At 42.4% G+C, this 18441-nt stretch overlaps 3 protein-coding genes and 1 long non-coding RNA gene across 5 annotated transcripts in view; 3 read left to right on the forward strand and 1 right to left on the reverse strand.

Moving 5' to 3' along the window:
- ophn1 (oligophrenin 1) overlaps positions 1-2716 on the reverse strand; it is a 22879-nt gene extending 20163 nt beyond the window's left edge. For both annotated transcript variants that reach the window (XM_012822943.3, XM_031571998.1), the window contains exon 1: positions 2136-2716. In XM_012822943.3, the coding sequence (XP_012678397.1) occupies positions 2136-2289 (154 nt within the window). In that variant the 5' untranslated portion in view covers positions 2290-2716. The remainder of the gene's footprint in view (positions 1-2135) is intronic.
- Positions 1-9426, forward strand: part of LOC116221484 — a 13072-nt gene extending 3646 nt beyond the window's left edge. The window contains exon 2 of the long non-coding RNA XR_004164144.1: positions 8933-9426. This is a non-coding gene — a long non-coding RNA (uncharacterized LOC116221484). The remainder of the gene's footprint in view (positions 1-8932) is intronic.
- Positions 3066-9426, forward strand: yipf6 (Yip1 domain family, member 6). Its single transcript, XM_012822974.3, has 7 exons — positions 3066-3204; positions 4117-4245; positions 4436-4514; positions 4905-4947; positions 6038-6163; positions 6457-6617; positions 7815-9426. The coding sequence occupies exons 1-7, from the start codon at positions 3172-3174 to the stop codon at positions 7934-7936; spliced, it is 693 nt and encodes a 230-aa protein (XP_012678428.1). The 5' UTR covers positions 3066-3171; the 3' UTR covers positions 7937-9426.
- Positions 9427-16606: 7180 nt separating this feature from the next.
- stard8 (StAR-related lipid transfer (START) domain containing 8) overlaps positions 16607-18441 on the forward strand; it is a 46141-nt gene continuing 44306 nt past the window's right edge. The window contains exons 1-2 of the mRNA XM_031571995.2: positions 16607-16757; positions 18225-18258. Coding sequence (XP_031427855.1) covers positions 16713-16757; positions 18225-18258 — 79 coding nt within the window. The 5' untranslated portion in view covers positions 16607-16712. The remainder of the gene's footprint in view (positions 16758-18224; positions 18259-18441) is intronic.

Consider the following 18441-nt stretch of genomic DNA (forward strand, 5'->3'; position numbering starts at 1 on the left):
GATATCTAGCCTTGTTGACTCAAAACTACATTCTTCTTATGATGCATAGTTAATCAAGTTTTAACCTGTGATATTCCATTTGATCATACACATATGGTTGTGGTGTCTCTGATCTTTTGTTTACAACACCATTCCTCCACATGTTTTTTAGACCAGCAGCATTATGTGACTGTCAACAGTTTGGTTGACATATCGTAACCACAATTTCATCAAGCTAACACACTCACACTACGCTAACTGTTCTCCTTCAGCTCTTCCGTTTATTCACTTCACATGCGGTGCATGGTGGACTTCTCCCTGAAGAGAGCTCTGGTAATTACCCTGGACAGATTAAATGAATATATCCAGCCGCAGCCTCCTGTCACAAAGGGGGCTTTTGTGCAGGAAATGAAATGCCACACAGGGGTGAGAGAGGGGTGAGAGGCTCTGCAGAGTGGCATCTCCCTTGGGCACAATGCCAATGCTGTTTGGCCGCCATCTCCCTGTCTCTCTTCCCCTCTCTCTCTCTATCTCTCTCGCTCTCTTCCTCTCTTCCCCTCTCTCTCTCTCTCACACACATACCTACATTCTGTTATTTTTAAGCAAGAAAAGACAGTGACTAAGTAAAAGAGAACATAACCATTGTCAGAGAACAGCAACTATTTCTAGCCCAATGTAAATAAAGACCAAGGGATTTCTTGTTTAGGTCACCTAAATTCTGTTTCCGTTTTCTGCAGTCAATGATATTCATCCACCTTGGGAGGATGTGGCTTTTCTGCTGACTCAGATCACATGACCTAGCCAGCACCACTGCTCTGGCCACATGACCTGTGATGGATACCAGTCTCACAGCCCCACCTCTGTCTTCTTCAGAACTGGTAGTTGCACAACACGGTATCACAATCACCTCACAACATAACACATCACAGTGCACAATCTCTGCAGGCATTTACATGACTTTGCATAGATACTGGCGTATTGAAGTCATACGCATGTTGAGTTTTATGTGCCTTGATGAAATGCTTAGTTGAATGTTGCATGTTGCATTACTTGTGCCACTGCAGTTTCCTGTGCAAACAGGAAGAAAGATCGAAACCTCTCACAACCGCAGGTGAGTAAAACAGAGGAAAACTGCAACTTCTTAGCTGCACGGGAATGCCTGAGATGCACTTCTACTGCCTCTGCAAAAACAAGAAACTACTGCCAAAGGAGGGTGCCAAGCACATTGCTCTGATAAAACATCACTCCGTCCTTTCATCTCTCCGTCCAGCATGTGTCTGGCCATCCGCCTATGTGGCACATGATGCTGAGGGGATTTTCTTCCCCCACTCCTCCACTCAGTGGCCTGTGTGACCTCACTGTAGACTGTTCGAAACAGAGTGAGCCTCTCAGTCTGCAGAGTACATTCAATACCCTCACTGTGTGTGTTTGTGGGTGTGTGTGTGTGTGTGTGTGTGTGTGAGAGAGAGAGAGAGAGAGAGTGTTTGCAGTTCGGACAGTGATATCCAGACTATAAGCCTTACTAAAATGTCCTCAGATGCTCTGCAGATGGCTTATCCTGTAGTTCCTCTCTGTCCCTCTGCATCCTTGGATTTCTGAATATACCACCTCTGGTAGCTCAACTCTCCTTAAATGAAGTCTTAGGCTTAAGGGGCCCCATGACCTGAGAGAATTTCAGCAAGACTTTATTTCAATGTATTTCCCTTTAGAATATAAAATCTCCAATGACAGCTCGGTTGGGGCAAAATGTTCAACAACTCCATCATGTAATAAGATAAACATTTTCAATTATTAGTCTACCCGACTAAAAAGAAAATTCACGTTCCCTATGGATGTTTGCCAACAGCCTTTGAATCAATTAGTGCGCCCAGAGACAATGTGGGTGTGATCCATCTGTTATTCTACAACACAATACAGGCCATTCCATTTCTAATCTCTCATTTAAACCGATTAGTGTGAATGTGGCTGAAATATGACAACCTCTGTTAAACGAACAATTCAGAAGTAATTTTCTTTGACTTCTACACAATGAATGAAACTGTTTAGCATATTCCGTTAACTGCTTGGGCACAGACATACATTCAAGGGACCTCCCCAAAATGCCCTCTGCACCAGAAAAAGTGGACCTCCAGGGTGGAAAGAGAAAGCCCACTTACCCTTTATTGTGCTTATAACACTATTCCCATCTTTGATCACTTCCTTAAGAAACTTGCTGGTTCTGTCCAGTTCTTGTTCGTAACATTTCAATCTCTCTCTAAAATCAGGACTATCCGAATAACAGTCGCTAAACTCCAGAGGAGGATGCCCCATCTCCTTTGCTCTTCACACGACACGCTTGGAAATAAACTTCAATTAATCTGTAAGGGGATTGCCTTTGAACAGTGCGCCGAAAGGTGATGGTGTAGTGGTGGTGTTGTCTGCTGTCCGCAAAATTGGTCGCGTTCTTTGATAATCCTATTCGAATGAAGTCCCCATCAGCGTACTTTTGCTGTACATTGCAAAGAATAGGCTCGGATAGTCAGTCCCTCCGCTATGCATGTACTGAGTAGGTTGCTCGTTCAAGTAATCCAATATGTAAGAGAATCAAGTACTCCAAACAAGTGTAGGTCTAAGTGTGTGATATTGTATTTAAGCAGACTCGCTTACAGTCGCATGAAAAAATATTCCCTTGACACTTTTCCTTGTTGTGGGAGTGAATGGACAAATGCGGGCAGGGCAATGAAAAGAAAAAAGCGAGAAACTCCTACTCCAGCCGATCTGCTGTCTTAAAGAGACAGGCGGCTATTGTGTAGAAGAAAAAAAAAGACAGCACCAGGAATCTACTCACATTACTCTTGAAATAAAAGTCAATAAATCCCAAAGATTTTCCATACAAATATAGGCCTGGTAAGCCCATCAATGTGTTGAAAACAGTAGCTTTAACCTGACACTGCGATTGAATAAGTTTATTCTACATTAAACTATTTTAAATATGAATGATTTAGATGTATGTATGAGATCGCTTGGACGTTCCGATGTTGAACAATGCGTGTTCAATTACAATGTTAGATTCCATTGTAATTTTAGAACTGTTTGCATATTCTGAGCGCAGTATTGAAGTGGCTGAAGGTATTCAGTTGACACGTCTTATTCGGAAACGTAAACGACAAAACAGATGACGTTTCCACTTTACATCCGTGCAGAGTTGTAAAGATGGCGGAAGTAGATGAAGCTAACAAACCTTTGGTGAGAATATAACAGTTTTTCTTTAACATTTGTCAGGCAACAATCTGTTGATTTTAAAATTCAACATTTAAGCATATGTTTTACTGAAACAAAGACGAACCCAACAGGAAAGTTGGTCAAAATGGTGACCGCAAGATAAGAAGGATCTTGGATTTGATTATCAAATCTAGCATTGCTAGCTAGCTAGATAGTTTAGTTGATCTTGGCTTTTTAGCGCCAGAACATTGTTGGAAACACAATTTTTGCAGGTGTTCTATTTATTGGAAGGATTGATGCAAGACATAGAACTAACTTACTTGATAAGCATTGGCTGGTCATATTCACAATATTCTTTGTAAGCCATTTGACATGCAGAGAGGTATACGTTAGGTGGCCTAGCAGGCTCGGTAAGTATCTATGTTGGCTAGCTATGTCAACACAACCTGTCAACTTTTTGAGTTGACGTCGAGTATCTCTCAGTTATATATTTTATTTGCTGTATGTTAGTAGCTTATGTCTTTGCTCCAGACAAAACTACGTACTACATTTGTTGTTAGCTTCAGCTGCTATCGTTACGGCTATGCCAACGGTGCCCACAGCTAATGTCCATTGAACTGCTTCACGTGTCAGTTAGAGATCTACCGGGGACAATTGTAACTGGGCATGAGAGACCCCAACAACGCAGTTTTGCGTGGTTTTGCCTTAGTTTTGCTTTAGTCCAGGCATTTGCATTACAGACAGGGTTACATTATTTGGGGTCGTTCAGCCACTCATCCTCCCCTAGCTTACTAGCCAAGTCCTTCATTACTCATTTTCTCTGCTTACAAATTCTGCGAGTTACACTGAAAGACTATTTAGGCGGGCTACAAGTTAAAGTTATACATGACAATATATGTGGGGTTGCCATTTATGTATGATGTGTTTTTTCCACAGTTTGCCGGTCTGTCAGATGTCTCTATATCAGATGACATACCTGTGGAGGGGGACATTTCCGTGCCTTTGGCTTCCCATAGTGCAGATGATGAATTTTCCACCCTGGATGAACCGGTCAAAGACACCATTGTAAGACTGCCGCACACATTAATAGTCTCTATGAGAAAGTTGATTTATTTGCTGTCCGATTGTTATTTCATCTCAGCACTCCAATTTTACATTACTGGAAGGCACCACACGATTGAATAATTTTTTGAATGCACCACATTGTGTTGTCATGTGATAAAATGCAGATGTTGACCTGAAATCTCTCCTGCAGTTGAGGGATTTGAAAGCTGTGGGGAACAAGTTTGTTCATGTCATGTACCCCAAGAAGAGCTCAGCACTCCTCCGGGACTGTGAGTATCAATTAGGCTGCCTTATATACCACTCAGCCTTCATAAATGTGAGCTGGAATCTTTGGTCCTTTTTGCCAAACACTGATATAATTTGCTATCACTGACCCCTAACACACTGCACTGAGATCAGTGAGTGTTGAATGGGACAAATATGACTGGGAGAAGGTTACGTAAGAGTAGAGCCAGTTTGCATGTCTTTTTTTTAAAGCAGCAGTGAGGAGTTCTTGACCAGAAAACCAGCAAGGGATTAGCAGAATGCAAAAACCTTGGCAATACCAACACCAACAACAGCACAGAGAGAGAGAGTTCAAAATGAAGTCAATAAAGATTGCTGTTCTGTGTTGTCCCTCTGCTTTCTCTTAATATGTCATTTGATCTTTCCTTTGTCAGGGGACCTGTGGGGACCTTTGCTACTGTGCGTCACTCTTGCTTTGTAAGTATGAGATGATTTTTTCAGATGTGCTGTTAGATGTGCTCTGTGCTGTGCTGTTAGATGTGCTCTGTGCCGTGCTGTTAGATGTGCTGTGTGTCCTTGCTGTTACAAGTGCTCTGCTGTTAGTGTAGGCTATAGGTCAACACAATGGGTTCTCTTTGACCTTGTCAGGTTAAAGAAGTGTTGATGATTAGTGCCTGTGAGGCATCGACTTGGTCAAACAAGGCTGCATTGCAGACAAAATAGACCTTCCAGAGGTTTACCATTGTTGAACAAAAAAGTATTGTGTTTTGATGTGATGTCAGACTAAATACAATGGACAGTGTTTTCCTAGTCATAGTTTTGTACTTCAAGCAGATACGCCTTTGTGTTGAGTATGGGCTCTCCATATTTGTTTAAACTTGCAATGTAAACATAATAAATTAGACCTACAAGGAATTTTAATTCATGTATTACATTTATGTGCAGGGGTTGGACAATGAAACTGAAACACTGGCCAATATAGCGTTTCTCGCCAATATATGCGTGCCTTGGTGGCCAACCATCACTGATTTCACATTTCATCAGTAAGATCGAACGTTGCATTAGCAGAGCAATTCCTGGAGATCCATGTGCACCCAATGGTTCAGGCATTGTACCCTGAAGGTGGTGCCGTGTATCAGGATGATAATGCACCAATACACACAGCAAGACTGGTGTCAGAGTGGTTTGATGAACGTGAAAATGAAGTTGAACATCTCCCATGGCCTGCACATTCACCAGATCTGAATATTATTGAGCCACGTTGGGGTATTTTGGAGAAGTGAGTCAGGTAACATTTTCCTCCACCAGCATCCCGTAGTGACCTGGCCTCTGTTCTGCAAGAGTAATGGCTCAAAATCCCTCTCGCCACTTGTATCTGTCAGTCCCAAGATGAATGAATGCTGTATTCGTGTCAAAAGGAGGTCCTACACCATACTAATAACTTATTGTGGTCTAAAACCAGGTTATTTCAGTTTCATTGTCCAACCCCTGTTTGCAGTGGATGGTATTATAATACTGCAGTGAAACGTGTTCTGTACTGATGAAGGTTGGCCCTTTTGTGTTTCAGGCTGTTGCAAGGAGGATCATCAGATAGCAAAGGGGATGAAGGACCCCAGTTTGCTGAGGTTTTTGTGATAATCTGGTTTGGTTCTGTTATTATCACACTGAACTCCAAACTTCTCGGAGGCACCATGTGAGTTGATTTTTTTTGTGCCACTCGGTTAACTATGATTTCCTGATTTGCTTGAATACATTTTCAGTGTTGCAAACTAAATTGCCAACAACAAGGAGTAAATTCACAGGAAGATTCTTTCAGTTATGGGATTTGTCTCACTATATTTATCTCTCTCCCTCCATCTGGCTGTCGCATGGTTCTTAATTGGCTAGGACTCTTTCTGAGTTCATCAATGTAGCTCTTAAGGATGTAAATGCTACTGCTATCCATATTAAGTACAGATGTCTGTCTGTCTGTGTGTGTGTGTGTAGATCGTTCTTCCAGAGCCTCTGTGTGCTGGGCTACTGTATCCTACCTCTGTGTGTGGCCATGCTGGTGTGTCGACTGGTTCTGCTGCTCGTCTCTGCGACGACGGTCAGCTTCATCATCAGACTGCTTATTGTGACTGCTTCCTTCGGCTGGTCAACCTTTGGTAAGTACTTGACTTTTGTAGCATTTAATTTACACATTGGTGTTGCCTCATGTCCTCCTTTCGAATCATCAGCTTCAACATCAGCTCTGCAATAAGAACTGATGGAAAGTGGCAAGTACTTGTTACTGAATGTTTTGACATCACCACTATAAGACATAAATAAAGAAAAGCGGTGTAGTTTCAAATCAGCCCTGGGGTCAGGAAGTAAAAAGAAGACGGGGTAATAACACTTATGTGTTTTGTATTCTAGTCACTGCTCTAGCTGAAAATAATGTTTTATGGTGACGTGCTTGGCTCTCATCGGATTCCCAAACACTCCAGTTTACAGCAACCTCTCTTTATTTGAATGGAATGTGGACATGTCATTCCGTATGTATACATTATTGGAATAACACATGTGAACACTCAATACTTCGGTTAGCAAACCAATGAGCATTTGCACCCTGTTCAAACAGCCATCTCTCCCAGCTTTGGACCTCTGCATTGCTGTCACATTCATCCCTCTAGAGTAGGTGCATAGTGTTAATAAACTCATGTCTGTAATTGAGATGATAAAAAGCCTTCGCCATGAAACGTCTTTCTCCTTTGCTCCACGGATGTGGTGAGCAAGGCACCTGTAGGTGGCAGTGTTGTGTCATTTCAGATCTATCAGTACCTTGGAGAGCTGGCACCCCAGTAGAGTCCTCAGAGACTCGTTCCCCTGCCAGTATCTGTGCCCACTTAAATTCTGCATGACTTGACTAAATAGCTCATGGCTGGAAGCTAGTGAGCTGACTAATGAGTGTAATGTTATGGAGCTGAACACAGGTGGAGTAAATACCTGCAGGACGCTAGCTCTCATTTGGCCCATTTTCTCCAGTGGCTGCTGAAAAGAGACTAAACGCCACTGCATGCTGATCTCCAGTGCCTCAATCGACATGGCTTAATGCTGCAGTCAATTAGTCATATTTCATACTTTGGGGCTAATTTTCCCAGGGAAATCGATGGGGTGGGGGGCTTGATAGCTCTTTGCCAAGTAGCGATACTATGTTTTCACAGTGCCAGGGAGAGGATGATTATCCTGTCTAGTGTGGTAATTTATGTCTTTCAGTCTGCTAGCACCAGTAGCCTAGGGCTGTGTGTGTGTCTCTCTCACTGAGGAATTCTCTTTAACTTCTGTTTTTCCCCCTGTGTTTGTGTGTCTGTTTGATTCCACAGCTTCCACCGCCTTCTTGGCTGACAGCCAGCCCCCCAATCGAAAAGCTCTGGTGGTGTATCCCGTCTTCCTCTTCTACTTTGTGATCGGCTGGATGATCCTGACGTTTTCGCCGTCTTCGTGAAGAAAAAGTGTGTGTGTTTGTGTGTGTGGACGGCCTACACACAGCAACATGCTCAGTGTATGCCTCTCTTCCTCTCTGGCCTAACCCCCCCACCACCCCACTCCTCTTCGCTGCACCCCATTGGTCAGCGGGTGTGTTCCACTGATCATCGTTGGTCAGAGGTGATTAGCGGGAGGAGCTTCGTGGACAAGGAAAGGAACAGCGATGCCTGTTCCTTGCTCCAATGAGGGAATATAGAGGCACAGGCCATAGTATCAGCTAGCTTTATAGACGGTCTCACTTGAATGTCATTCCTACTTCTGTCTCCCTCCCTCCCTGAACTTTGCTCAATTGCAGTCATAGTTATTACAGGATGGGGATGAACCCGGGGAAGTGAACACTGGTTTGTGTCTTTGAAGGGATTTTTTTTGGCCCTGATATCTTTATCCTTATCTAATCCTATTATGGGTTATGTGACAGCACATTTCTCTGATGTGCAGATTAATCGCAGTTGCTTACTAAATTTATCTCAACTCGGGCGTGTGTGTGTGTGTGTGTGTGTGTGTGTGTGTGTGTGTGTGTGTGTGTGTGTGTGTGTGTGTGTGTGTGTGTGTGTGTGTGTGTGTGTGTGTGTGTGTGTGTGTGTGTGTGTGTGTGTGTGTGTGTGTGTGTGTGTGTGTGTGTGTGTGTGTGTGGTAAGCATGCTGATATTCCTCCCCTGCAGTCCCTCTGAAGAAAGCGCCCCAGTGAGCTGTTCTCCTTGAGATTTATAAGATGGACCATCGATGTGGAGGATAGACAGACACACACACACACACACACACTGCACCTCATATTGTGCTTCAGCATAGGTTAAACCACATGGCCACCGCCATCTCATGTATTGATATCATTTGGGGGGTGTGTGTGTTTTGTTTGTGTGTGTACAAACTGTACCCTAATAAGTGCCTCACTGTTGGTGTGATTGTGTCAAGAGTGTTCTATAATGTAGAATGTATCTTGGTTAAAGAATGACAGACACACACACACACACACACACACATCTGAAACACCTCATACTGTGCATCACTCAGCCCATCATGTGCATCCATTCCTATCAAGTTCATTTGTTTTGTCTGTGTGTGTGTGGATACAGTGGACCTTATGTGGTGCCTCATTGTGGGTGGTATCCTGTGACACTACGTGTAAAAGGGTTTTTTAATGGAAGGTTTATTGATTTTTTTTTTTTTTTTTTTAATCAAAAATGAAACTGAAAATCATAATGGCTAACACATTGGACTGTGTTGCTTGGCGGTCGTCATGGTGATCAACGTTTAACATGTAGTATTAACTTGTCTTTGGTGTTTGTTTCTTTTGCTACATTTTCTCTTCAGTTTAGTTTATGTCTGTTTAAGTTCATATTTATTTCCACATTTGTGCTCCGAGTTTGGACGAATGTTTTCCAGAACTCTTACGCCTGATCTGATTTAATTAAAAATGTGATAGGTTAATTCCTCTCCAAGTTGCTGTCATCATTTTCTGATTGTGTTTTTTTTTCATGTAATTATTGCTCTTCAGAGCGATAGTAAAAGTCATAATGCAAACACAGAGTCTATTTCCACATGGGTTGTCTTTGTGATACAACTACCCATGGCTTTGATCTGTCCATACCTGAGAAGCATAGTTGGAACCGAGAGACTGGTCATTTAAAGTCTCTGAACATCATCTAGTCAAGAAAGACACTCATGGACGAGTAAGTCTATAAAATGCGAAAGCTTCTTGCGAAGACTAAGATTGTGCTTGTTAGTGGGTCATCTTCATCCGGACGTGCAGTTGGATTCCTGTGTATTGATGATAGGACTGAGTGGGACAGGTGTCCTGGTGTATCTCATTCTCTCCTGCAGAGTGTGTTATGTGTAGTCTACGAGGGACAGGATGGGAATCAGCTGAGACTTGTCTTGCTGACAGGGAGGGAAACATGAATCATCCACAGCACAGCATATCATCTGTATCAAATTAAGTCAGTCATCAGAAGAGATTTCCATTCTCATCTATGCTGCATTAGACAAAGCTAGGGAATAACAAAAGTTTCTTTCAAAGTGACAAAAGTCTTTCAAAGTACTGGAAGTTGCCTGAATTCACACATTAGAATGTAAGTACTTGATGAACTGAAATTCTCAAAGTACAAACGTTCTGTCAAGTACTAATATCATGAAGAAATGCTTTGGTCTGTTGTGGCAGTTTTTTTTCTTTCTTCTGGCTTCTTCAAAGGGCCATGAGATTAGATTTATCTCCTCTTGCCATCAATCAGTATTTGGGGTGTTGTATTAACAAATCGTATGATACAATTATGGAAGGGTTAGACCATAGACAAGTATTCTCTTTAAAAACTATTACGAATTAAAATAGCGGAAATAACTGATAAAATAAAGTAGGCTATCTCAATAAAATAACAGTGTTGGAAAGACCTGAAGGATCCTGAACATGAGAGTATCCTACTGACAATATCAACACTACCTGAACATCATCTTGCCATCGTAAGTGTTCCAGGAATAACCATCAACCGCTATCTGTGCTGGCAGGCACACACAGCTTTCATGTGTCAGCATCAACGGGCATCGACTCTCCTCTCGCTTTCGTCGTCAGGCTTTCATTCACTTACGGCATTAGACGTAGTCCAATGTCAACAGTGAAGGTTTGGTGATTGCACAGGAAGAAAGAGGAGAGGATTACACGGTGTCCTCAAAGCCTTTTCAGCGCAATGCTGACCCTACAATTACAAAGGAATGAACGAACAGGCAGGCACACACTCCTACCTGAAAAGCACGTCTAAGTTGTAGGTGGGCCCACCTAAAGGGGGAAAACAGAGATGGATGTCTCTTTAGGAATTTTCGTTTGGGGGAAAAGATGTCAGATAAAAGAAAAGCGAACTGGAAGCATCCACTCAGCCATGCACGGCTGAAGCTATATTGAGAATTAGCCAGATATCGACCCGAGTCTCCTTGGGATTGTAGCCTACCTGCCGTGCATGAAAGTAATTGTGTTTGCCCAATCGAAAAGTTGATGAAAGTGAGGAAGTCAGGGCAGACAGATACCACAAATTAGTGGTGCTGAAGTTGAGTTATCTATGTGTGCGTTTGATGAAGCTCAGGTGACGGCTCAGTGCTTTTTATGTCGTTCACTGAGACGCTCTCCCGACGTTAACTGTCATCTTCCTTGGTTGTTTTTGTTTGTTTTCGATCTTTTTTCTCTATTCATTTTTCAGTCTTGACTTTTCTCTCACTCAGCACCCTTGCTGTCTTCGTCCTTCAGTTTATCTGTCGCTCTCTTGTCTACCCCCTCTCTCCATCGCTCTCTCCTGGTCTGTCATTTCAGTATGCCTGTTGCTAGATGACTACCTCGACTCCCCATGTCCTTGCATGTTTGTTTCCTCTTTTTTCAGCCCAGGTCTGACAGAATGTGTAAATGAAGTCATTGCAGCCTCAGTTCACCGATGGAAACATTAGGTAACATATAGCTCATGACCCAAGCTGTTTTAGCTACCTTGTGGGTTGAGGATTCACCTTACCTTGGTCAGGGGCTAAATGACTGACTATGAAGCTGATTATTTTAATTGGACACCATTTGAAAAAGCGAGTTCTGTTGCCCTGACATTTTAAAGAAAATCGTTTTTTGTTAGATGTGTTCTTTCCTTACAAATCATCAGTAACTGCTGTGTGGTTTTCCTTCTGTGGATTTCCTGTGATGTTGGTGGCCTCTCAGTGGACTTGATGTCACAGTAAATAATGGAGCTCTTTCTTTCTCTTGTGCAATCATGATTCTGCCATGATGATTCCTGGGTGGCAAACTCTGAAAAAAAAAATCATAAAATTTCACACTGTTTCCCACATTACCCCAGTTTGCTCCCTTAATGTTGCTCAGATGCAAGTGCATCATATGTCCTTATCTCCAGGCATCTTCTGAGATTGCTTGAGCAAGGATTACACCCTTTGAAATTCTACGTTTAATCTTTTGTATATGCATAATTGACAGTCGATGCCCATCATTATTTTCAGGTTTTGCTAGTATTCATTTGGCTGGTGATACCAAAATAAATTTTAGCAGCTGACTGTTTACAATGATGACCTCAGCCCATAGGTATTATCGAGGCCGTTTCCTGCATGTTGTCATGTTGAACAGACCACAGAAGGTCAGGGTTCAAAAGTCACACAGGAACCAGACCAAATGTTTCCCTCCTGCAGACTAGTCATTAAGTCGTTCTTTGTGTTTGATGAACCAGCCCTGGCCTGTTCAGTCAAGCTTTTCCCAGGACCAGTTCCAATTTAACTGAGCATAAGAGAAGAAAAAAAAGGTTTAATCGACCTAATCAAAGTTGCTTTGCTCCTTTGAGGCGAAGTGACTACACAGCTAATTTTCTTATTTTGTGCTCTTTGCAAGCCTTTGGAGAGATTGCCTGTCTGTAGTAAAAGATAGGTGGATGATTGAAGGTGGGGTGGGGGTGGGGGGTCTTATATAAGACAAAGCAGGAGATAGGAAGCCAAAAACTGAACTAAATACTCTGGGAAAATTACAGGCAATTCTCTTATTGAGCGGGAGCGAAAAGAGTAGGGCAGGATAGGGGGAAATTGGTCAGGAGCGCGGGGCGGCTAACCTGTGATTGCTACCAACAATATGTCAACAGGTCAGAAACAGCAGCCAGTCTTACTGTCTGCCAGACAGAAATGGTGTTCATGTACCTGTCTGCCTGTCTGTTTGTGACATTTTGGCTGTCATTCTGTCTTTCTTTCTTTCTTTGTTTATTTCTCCCTCTCCCTCTCTCTCTCCCTCTCTCTCAACTTTGTGCATGTGTTGTCTTTGCTTGAATATTCAAGCCAAGCTAAAATACAGGTGCTGCTTATATGAGCAAGACCACCCCCTGGTAATGTAATATTCTTCCTGGGCATTACCCAGAAAGCATTGCCATAATTGAATACAGCACTGTGCCATCATTTGAATGTATGTCAGAAAACAGCACATCACCACCCTGTGGCATATAATCTGGTTGTTAAATACAGGCTGGAGATTTGATTCATTCTTTTCTTCAGTAATGAAGTTAGATAAATAGGTGAAGATATCTTGAAGATGACTGACAGGTAATTAATATATGCCAGAATGGCTTTTTTCTGGATAAAGGCAGGCATGTGTGTACTCTAGCCTGGGCTGCGGAAGGGGAAGGAGGTTTCTTGCTGCAGTTTTGACAGGTACTTATTTCTGACTGCCAGTACTTGTTAGTACTGTGTGCCTCTTGGGCATCTGTGGACACAAATCAAAGTGTCAGGAATAATGACATCGTCATACAGTGTTTTTTTCCCCTTTCTACCAACCTTCCTCACACACTTATTTATTATTTTTTTATTATTTATTAATTTGAGGTCTATATCCTTTTTGTGTGTAATTGCCACCAGTTGCCACCACAGCGTTTTTTCCTTTCTTCCAACCTTCCTCACACACTTATTTATTTATTTTTTATTTATTTATTTTTATTATTTATTAATTTGAGGTCTATAACCTTTTTGTGTGTTATTGCCACCACTGTCATGGTGATAAACGCATCTCAAGCAGGTTCAGTAGGAATGATGACTTCAAATGCTCTTTCATTGGCTGTGAGATTCCTGCCACAGACGTTGAGGAAAGGGGGGGGGGGGGGGAATCAAGTGATGCCGAATGGAATGAACAAAGAGTCATACAGTCTGCAATGTGTGTTGCATACAGAGTGACTCCTTGCTGTAGGAATCTTATATGCTACACTCACACAAAAAAAGTGTCTTTTGCTTGGCCCCTTTGAGGTACTTTGAAAGGTAGATGATGCTGTCTTTGTAGAACAATTCTGAAAGCCATTCAGATTTGCAGCTTCATCGCTGTTTTTTTAGGCCTTGAGGATAGCTTTTTGCCATCCACTCTGTAGACGACCGTGTATAACCTTTACCCTTAGAAGCCTCTACGGCATAGTTTCTCCAACAGTGTATGTCCATTTGTTTGTGTGGAAAAGTGTATTTTTTCGTCCTCTGTGTACACACCACCACACATACAGTATACACGCTCTCTAATGTTACCCAGCGAGCTAGACCACAGACATTCCTACCTGCTCTGTATTTGGACTCACTCTCACATGTCAATCCTGCCTTTCTTTTTATATCTCATCAGGCTCCGTCTGGCCCCGTTGCATGTCTCTCAGCTTTCTCCTGGGTGGGGTGGGCCAGGACTAAGAAAGTGGAACAGCCAAAAGCAACCCTGGCCACTTATATCTTGACAGCACTTGGCCTCCATAGCTGTCATTTGCTTTATTGGTCCCCGCCATAGAACCAGCTGCTCCAGGTAAACTTCCTTGACAGGTACCTATTAATGGAGCTGCAGCAGTGCTTGTCCAGTTTCACTCCACCGGATTCCAATTGATGCCCAAGAGGATCGTTACAAACAAAAGGGGGGGGGGGCAAATCTTTACATGTAGCAATGCTAAAATGCCAGAGTGTGGGTTGCTTGTTAGATGTTTGGTCTTTTATGTGGGCAAACACACAGTGGCTTGTTTTGTCCACTTTCTGATATTCTAGAAACAGTATTGGGATTCCATTAAGGGGAAGGCACAGAGTTTCTCTTTGTTGAACTCTCGTGCCTCCTACAAAGTGCACTTGACGTGGCATGGCTATGGTCCAGAGAACATTGTGTTTTGTGTTTTTGTGTGTGTGAGACAGAGAGCGCGTGGGCCACGGTGTGCATGTATTAGTAGTCCTGCAGACTTGTGTAAGTTCAGCTTGTGTTTTTTGCTTATTTACACAGGTATGTATGTGTGTGTGTGTGTGTAGTGCAGGCACATTGTGAATCCATTAAAAAAGCCCACATACTGAGACATGCTACTGGCTTAATTAGGGTCTGGTGGTGATTCAGGGTGATGGAAGGTTTAAACAAAAGAAGCGGAATAAAAGGGAAGTTTGTTTATATGTTTAGGCAAGGTCGGTAAGTGGGTGTTTGCAGCAGCAGAATTGGAAGTGAAAAGAGATCAGAGATGCTCGCAGTTTGCAGGTATTAGGTTTGCAGGTTAGAACCTACATAGTGCAATTTAAATATAATAAAAACAAACATGGTATATGTGGCTAGGATCTTGTATTGTGTTTTGAGTGACCCACTTGTGTTTTGGTCACACATTTTGTGCTACGTCAGGGTATATCTACAGCTAATGTGCGTGATTCTCATACAACCGTTAGTTCCTGCTACCCAGCTGATTGGTTGAAAAGCGGCCTGTGCTGTTAAAAAAAAAAAAAATCCACCATATTACCTTGTGCCTGCATCATACTGTTTACAATCTAGCACTCATTGTTTGCACATGCCAATGGTACTGCACACCAGTGGTAGAATTACTATTCATGGCAGAAGTATGTGCAATATTAGAACAAATACTTTAAAATCCAAATCACAGTCTAAACGGTATATTGCCTATTTTCCTTCTTGGTTTATAACAGTTTAATATCAAATAAAACATTTGATGATGTTTGGCACTTGCTTTTGAGTTTTAATCTGCCTACATCTAGCCATGATATTGCTTGTGATGACAAATAATCTGTCAAGTGCGGTCTAATTCAGCGAATTTCTCTAGCTGTCCGCTGTTAGTGTGCTCAGAAAAACTTTGGTGTTCATACACAGTTTTGGCCATGTAAAAGGGAAACAAACCAAGACCATGAAAGGCTGAGACTGAGTAATACACCATTCCAGTGAATCAACAACATTGCTAGTGGTGTATTTGATTGGCTGTTGTGTTCTTTTGCCATGATCGAACACTCCATCTTTAACTAATACTGACATCCCGGCCAAACAGTATCAGAATGACTCGTTGCCTAAAACTGCAGTAATGTGCTTTAGTACATCTACACACCAATCACAATGCGAAGACCTCCAGTCACTGCAATTTATTTCAAAACGCCTACTATCAGAGTAGGTCTATATTTGTTCACATTTTGCCCCGAAATGATTCATGGGATTTCTATGAATCCATCTCATTGTTTGGCCACTGGAATGTTCAAAAGCATGTCCAATGAAAATGCTACATGGACATGTGGTTAGAATGCTCTCCATTGAAAACACCAGAGCCAGGAGTTTGGATCAGAAGGTCATCATGAATGAATGAACGTTACCCGAGTGAGCAGCATCCTTAAATCATACCTTAAACAGCTGGCATCATTATGTTAATCTGAAGGATTTGAGAAGGGATGTGTGGCATGCTATAAGACATTTTACTTTGGTGTCACCATGCAAATTCTGTGTCAGGTGAAGGTATTATTTGTATTATTCATTGCACATGGGCCCATGGCACTGTACACAACACTGATATGCTATGTGTGTGTGTCATTATGTGTGCATGTTTAATACCTTTGGGCTGTTTACTGTATTTGTATGTAAATTCAGATAAAAAAAAATATCTGGTTATGTTATTCATACAGTTAAAGTCATCGCATCGCAACAATTTTAAATTATGTTTTGGAACAGACCGTGTTTGCAAGCCGAAAGGGCATCACCACTACTGGCCTCCTCAGTGTGGTACATTTAGCTATATTTGTTAGCCCAGAGCTGCTAACTTCATTGGTATGCAGGGATCATACGTCCCCTTGGCTGCTGCCCCGAGTACTGAGATTGACAGCGTTTGACCCCACCCTCCCTCGTCCCTCAGCAGCACATTGTTGCTGAGCGACTCAGAGGAAAGTTTACCCGCTCGCGCTGGCAACAGCACCTCCATGACCCATAACCTTCGACCCCCACGGCTCCAGCCCTGAGGAGGGGCACACACCTGAACATGGCCTTTTTCAGCTGTCTATGCTCTCTGTTCAGCAAGGCTAAGGTAAGCTCGCAGCTGACAATCTGCGGACGTCTAGCGAAATGTTTCTGAGAGGAGGGTTGGGAGTGGCTGTGAAGCAGCAAGACTTTAAATCGCACTCTCCGGAGACAGAACCGTGAGGTGAGGCTTTGCTCTCTGCCAGGTGTGAGTGACAGGTACGCGAGGCGCCTCTGATTGATGAGTCAGTCGGTGGAAAGCTGCTCCCTTTCAAAAGCGTTTTTGTGCCCTTTCGGTCCGCGTCCTGTTTCGTAGCAAAAAGTCTAAAAATACGTCTTCAAAGTTCGGAAAACTTTTTGTACGTCAGCCTTTATGGTTTATGTTTTTTTCGTATGAGTTAGTATTTAACAGAGTGAAAAGGTTGCTGTTAGTGAAATGTAAAGGGTCTTTTCACAGTGTCTTAGTGTGTGGGAAAAAGAGCTTAGTGTGTGCGCGCGTCTGTGGAACATGTGAGGGATAGAGTGAGCAACGGACATTCCATTGCAGTGCAGTGGGTGTAGGAATGGAGTGAATGCCGGCCTGTTTCTCCCGGTGAGGTGAGAGCCTGCCAGAACTGTTACCAGAGCAACCGCAGTTTAAAAGTAGCTTTTGACTGGTTCCGCCTAGCGTAGCCAATGGTGTAATTTTGAGCAAAGCTTTGAGCCGTTATGACATCATGTCATTCCTAAAAAAGGACTCATATACATGATTATATTTATAGCATACAACTCAAGTGCTAGTTTGAAGAACAGTAGGCCTATAGCTTTTGTAGAACCAAAATGATTGCACAGCAGGGGGGAAAAAGACTTAACAGTTGTATGGACTCATTGCACATTCTTACATGTACCTAACCCCTACTAAACATCTTTTTTTGCATGGAAAAGTAATTGCCTTATTATATAAAAGAGCAAATATTTAGATTAATAAATCTACGTTGTGTGATCCTGTTCCACTGTCCATAATGTTTTGTAGCTATTTCAGTACATCTAAGCTATATATCTGTCAGTATGGATTAGGGGGAGACAGGCTCTTGGTGCTTTTTCAATGCGCAGAACATTGTCACTCACAAAAACATATTTACATGCTTACACGTCAGCGAATCAAATGCTCAATATTCAGAAGAAAACAGTTGGTATGAAAACAGTGAACAGAATAAGACAAATATTACAAATGCTGTTGATGTTTCGTGTGGGTGAAGAATAAAATACAAAGTGTATTAAAAAAAGATGGGGAACAGTGTTGGTATATATCCCTCTTACATCCTTAGCAACATGAAATAGTTCATCAAAGGGAGCGATCCATAACACACGCACACACATGCACACACCATTACTTTTCATCTTACCCATGAAATATATCTGCAGTCCGAGAGCTGTCAGTCCCTCAGCAGGTAGCCTGGTTCGAAGCCAAATAGTGTATTGATTGTGTTAAACACAGAGACTGCAACGCACACTCAACCCAATGAATAATCATGTGTTACTTCTCGTCTTGCAGGCTCTGTCACCTTCGTGGAGTTTCAAGGACTCAGGTAAGAAAACGAAATGCAGCAGGAAAGGGGTCGATTTGGGATCTTGTGTAAGAATCCAAACATTGTCAGTGATGTCACTGTGCTAAAACCTGCCCAAGCTATTTTTGCAAGCTTTGTCATTTGGAGGATATACGGTATTATGTATCCTGTGTGTAGTTACTTGTGTAGTGAAGAATGAGGGTA

Source organism: Clupea harengus, chromosome 8 (assembly GCF_900700415.2).
Source record: "Clupea harengus chromosome 8, Ch_v2.0.2, whole genome shotgun sequence".
Taxonomy (NCBI): Eukaryota; Metazoa; Chordata; class Actinopteri; order Clupeiformes; family Clupeidae; genus Clupea; species Clupea harengus.

Coding starts and splice junctions, on each gene's coding strand:
- yipf6 (XM_012822974.3), top strand. CDS start 3,172: ATGGCGGAAGTAGATGAAGCTAACAAACCTTTG. Junction 4,515..4,904: donor CTCAGCACTCCTCCGGGACT/GTGAGTATCAAT, acceptor TTCCTTTGTCAG/GGGACCTGTGGGGACCTTTG. Junction 4,948..6,037: donor CTGTGCGTCACTCTTGCTTT/GTAAGTATGAGA, acceptor TTTGTGTTTCAG/GCTGTTGCAAGGAGGATCAT.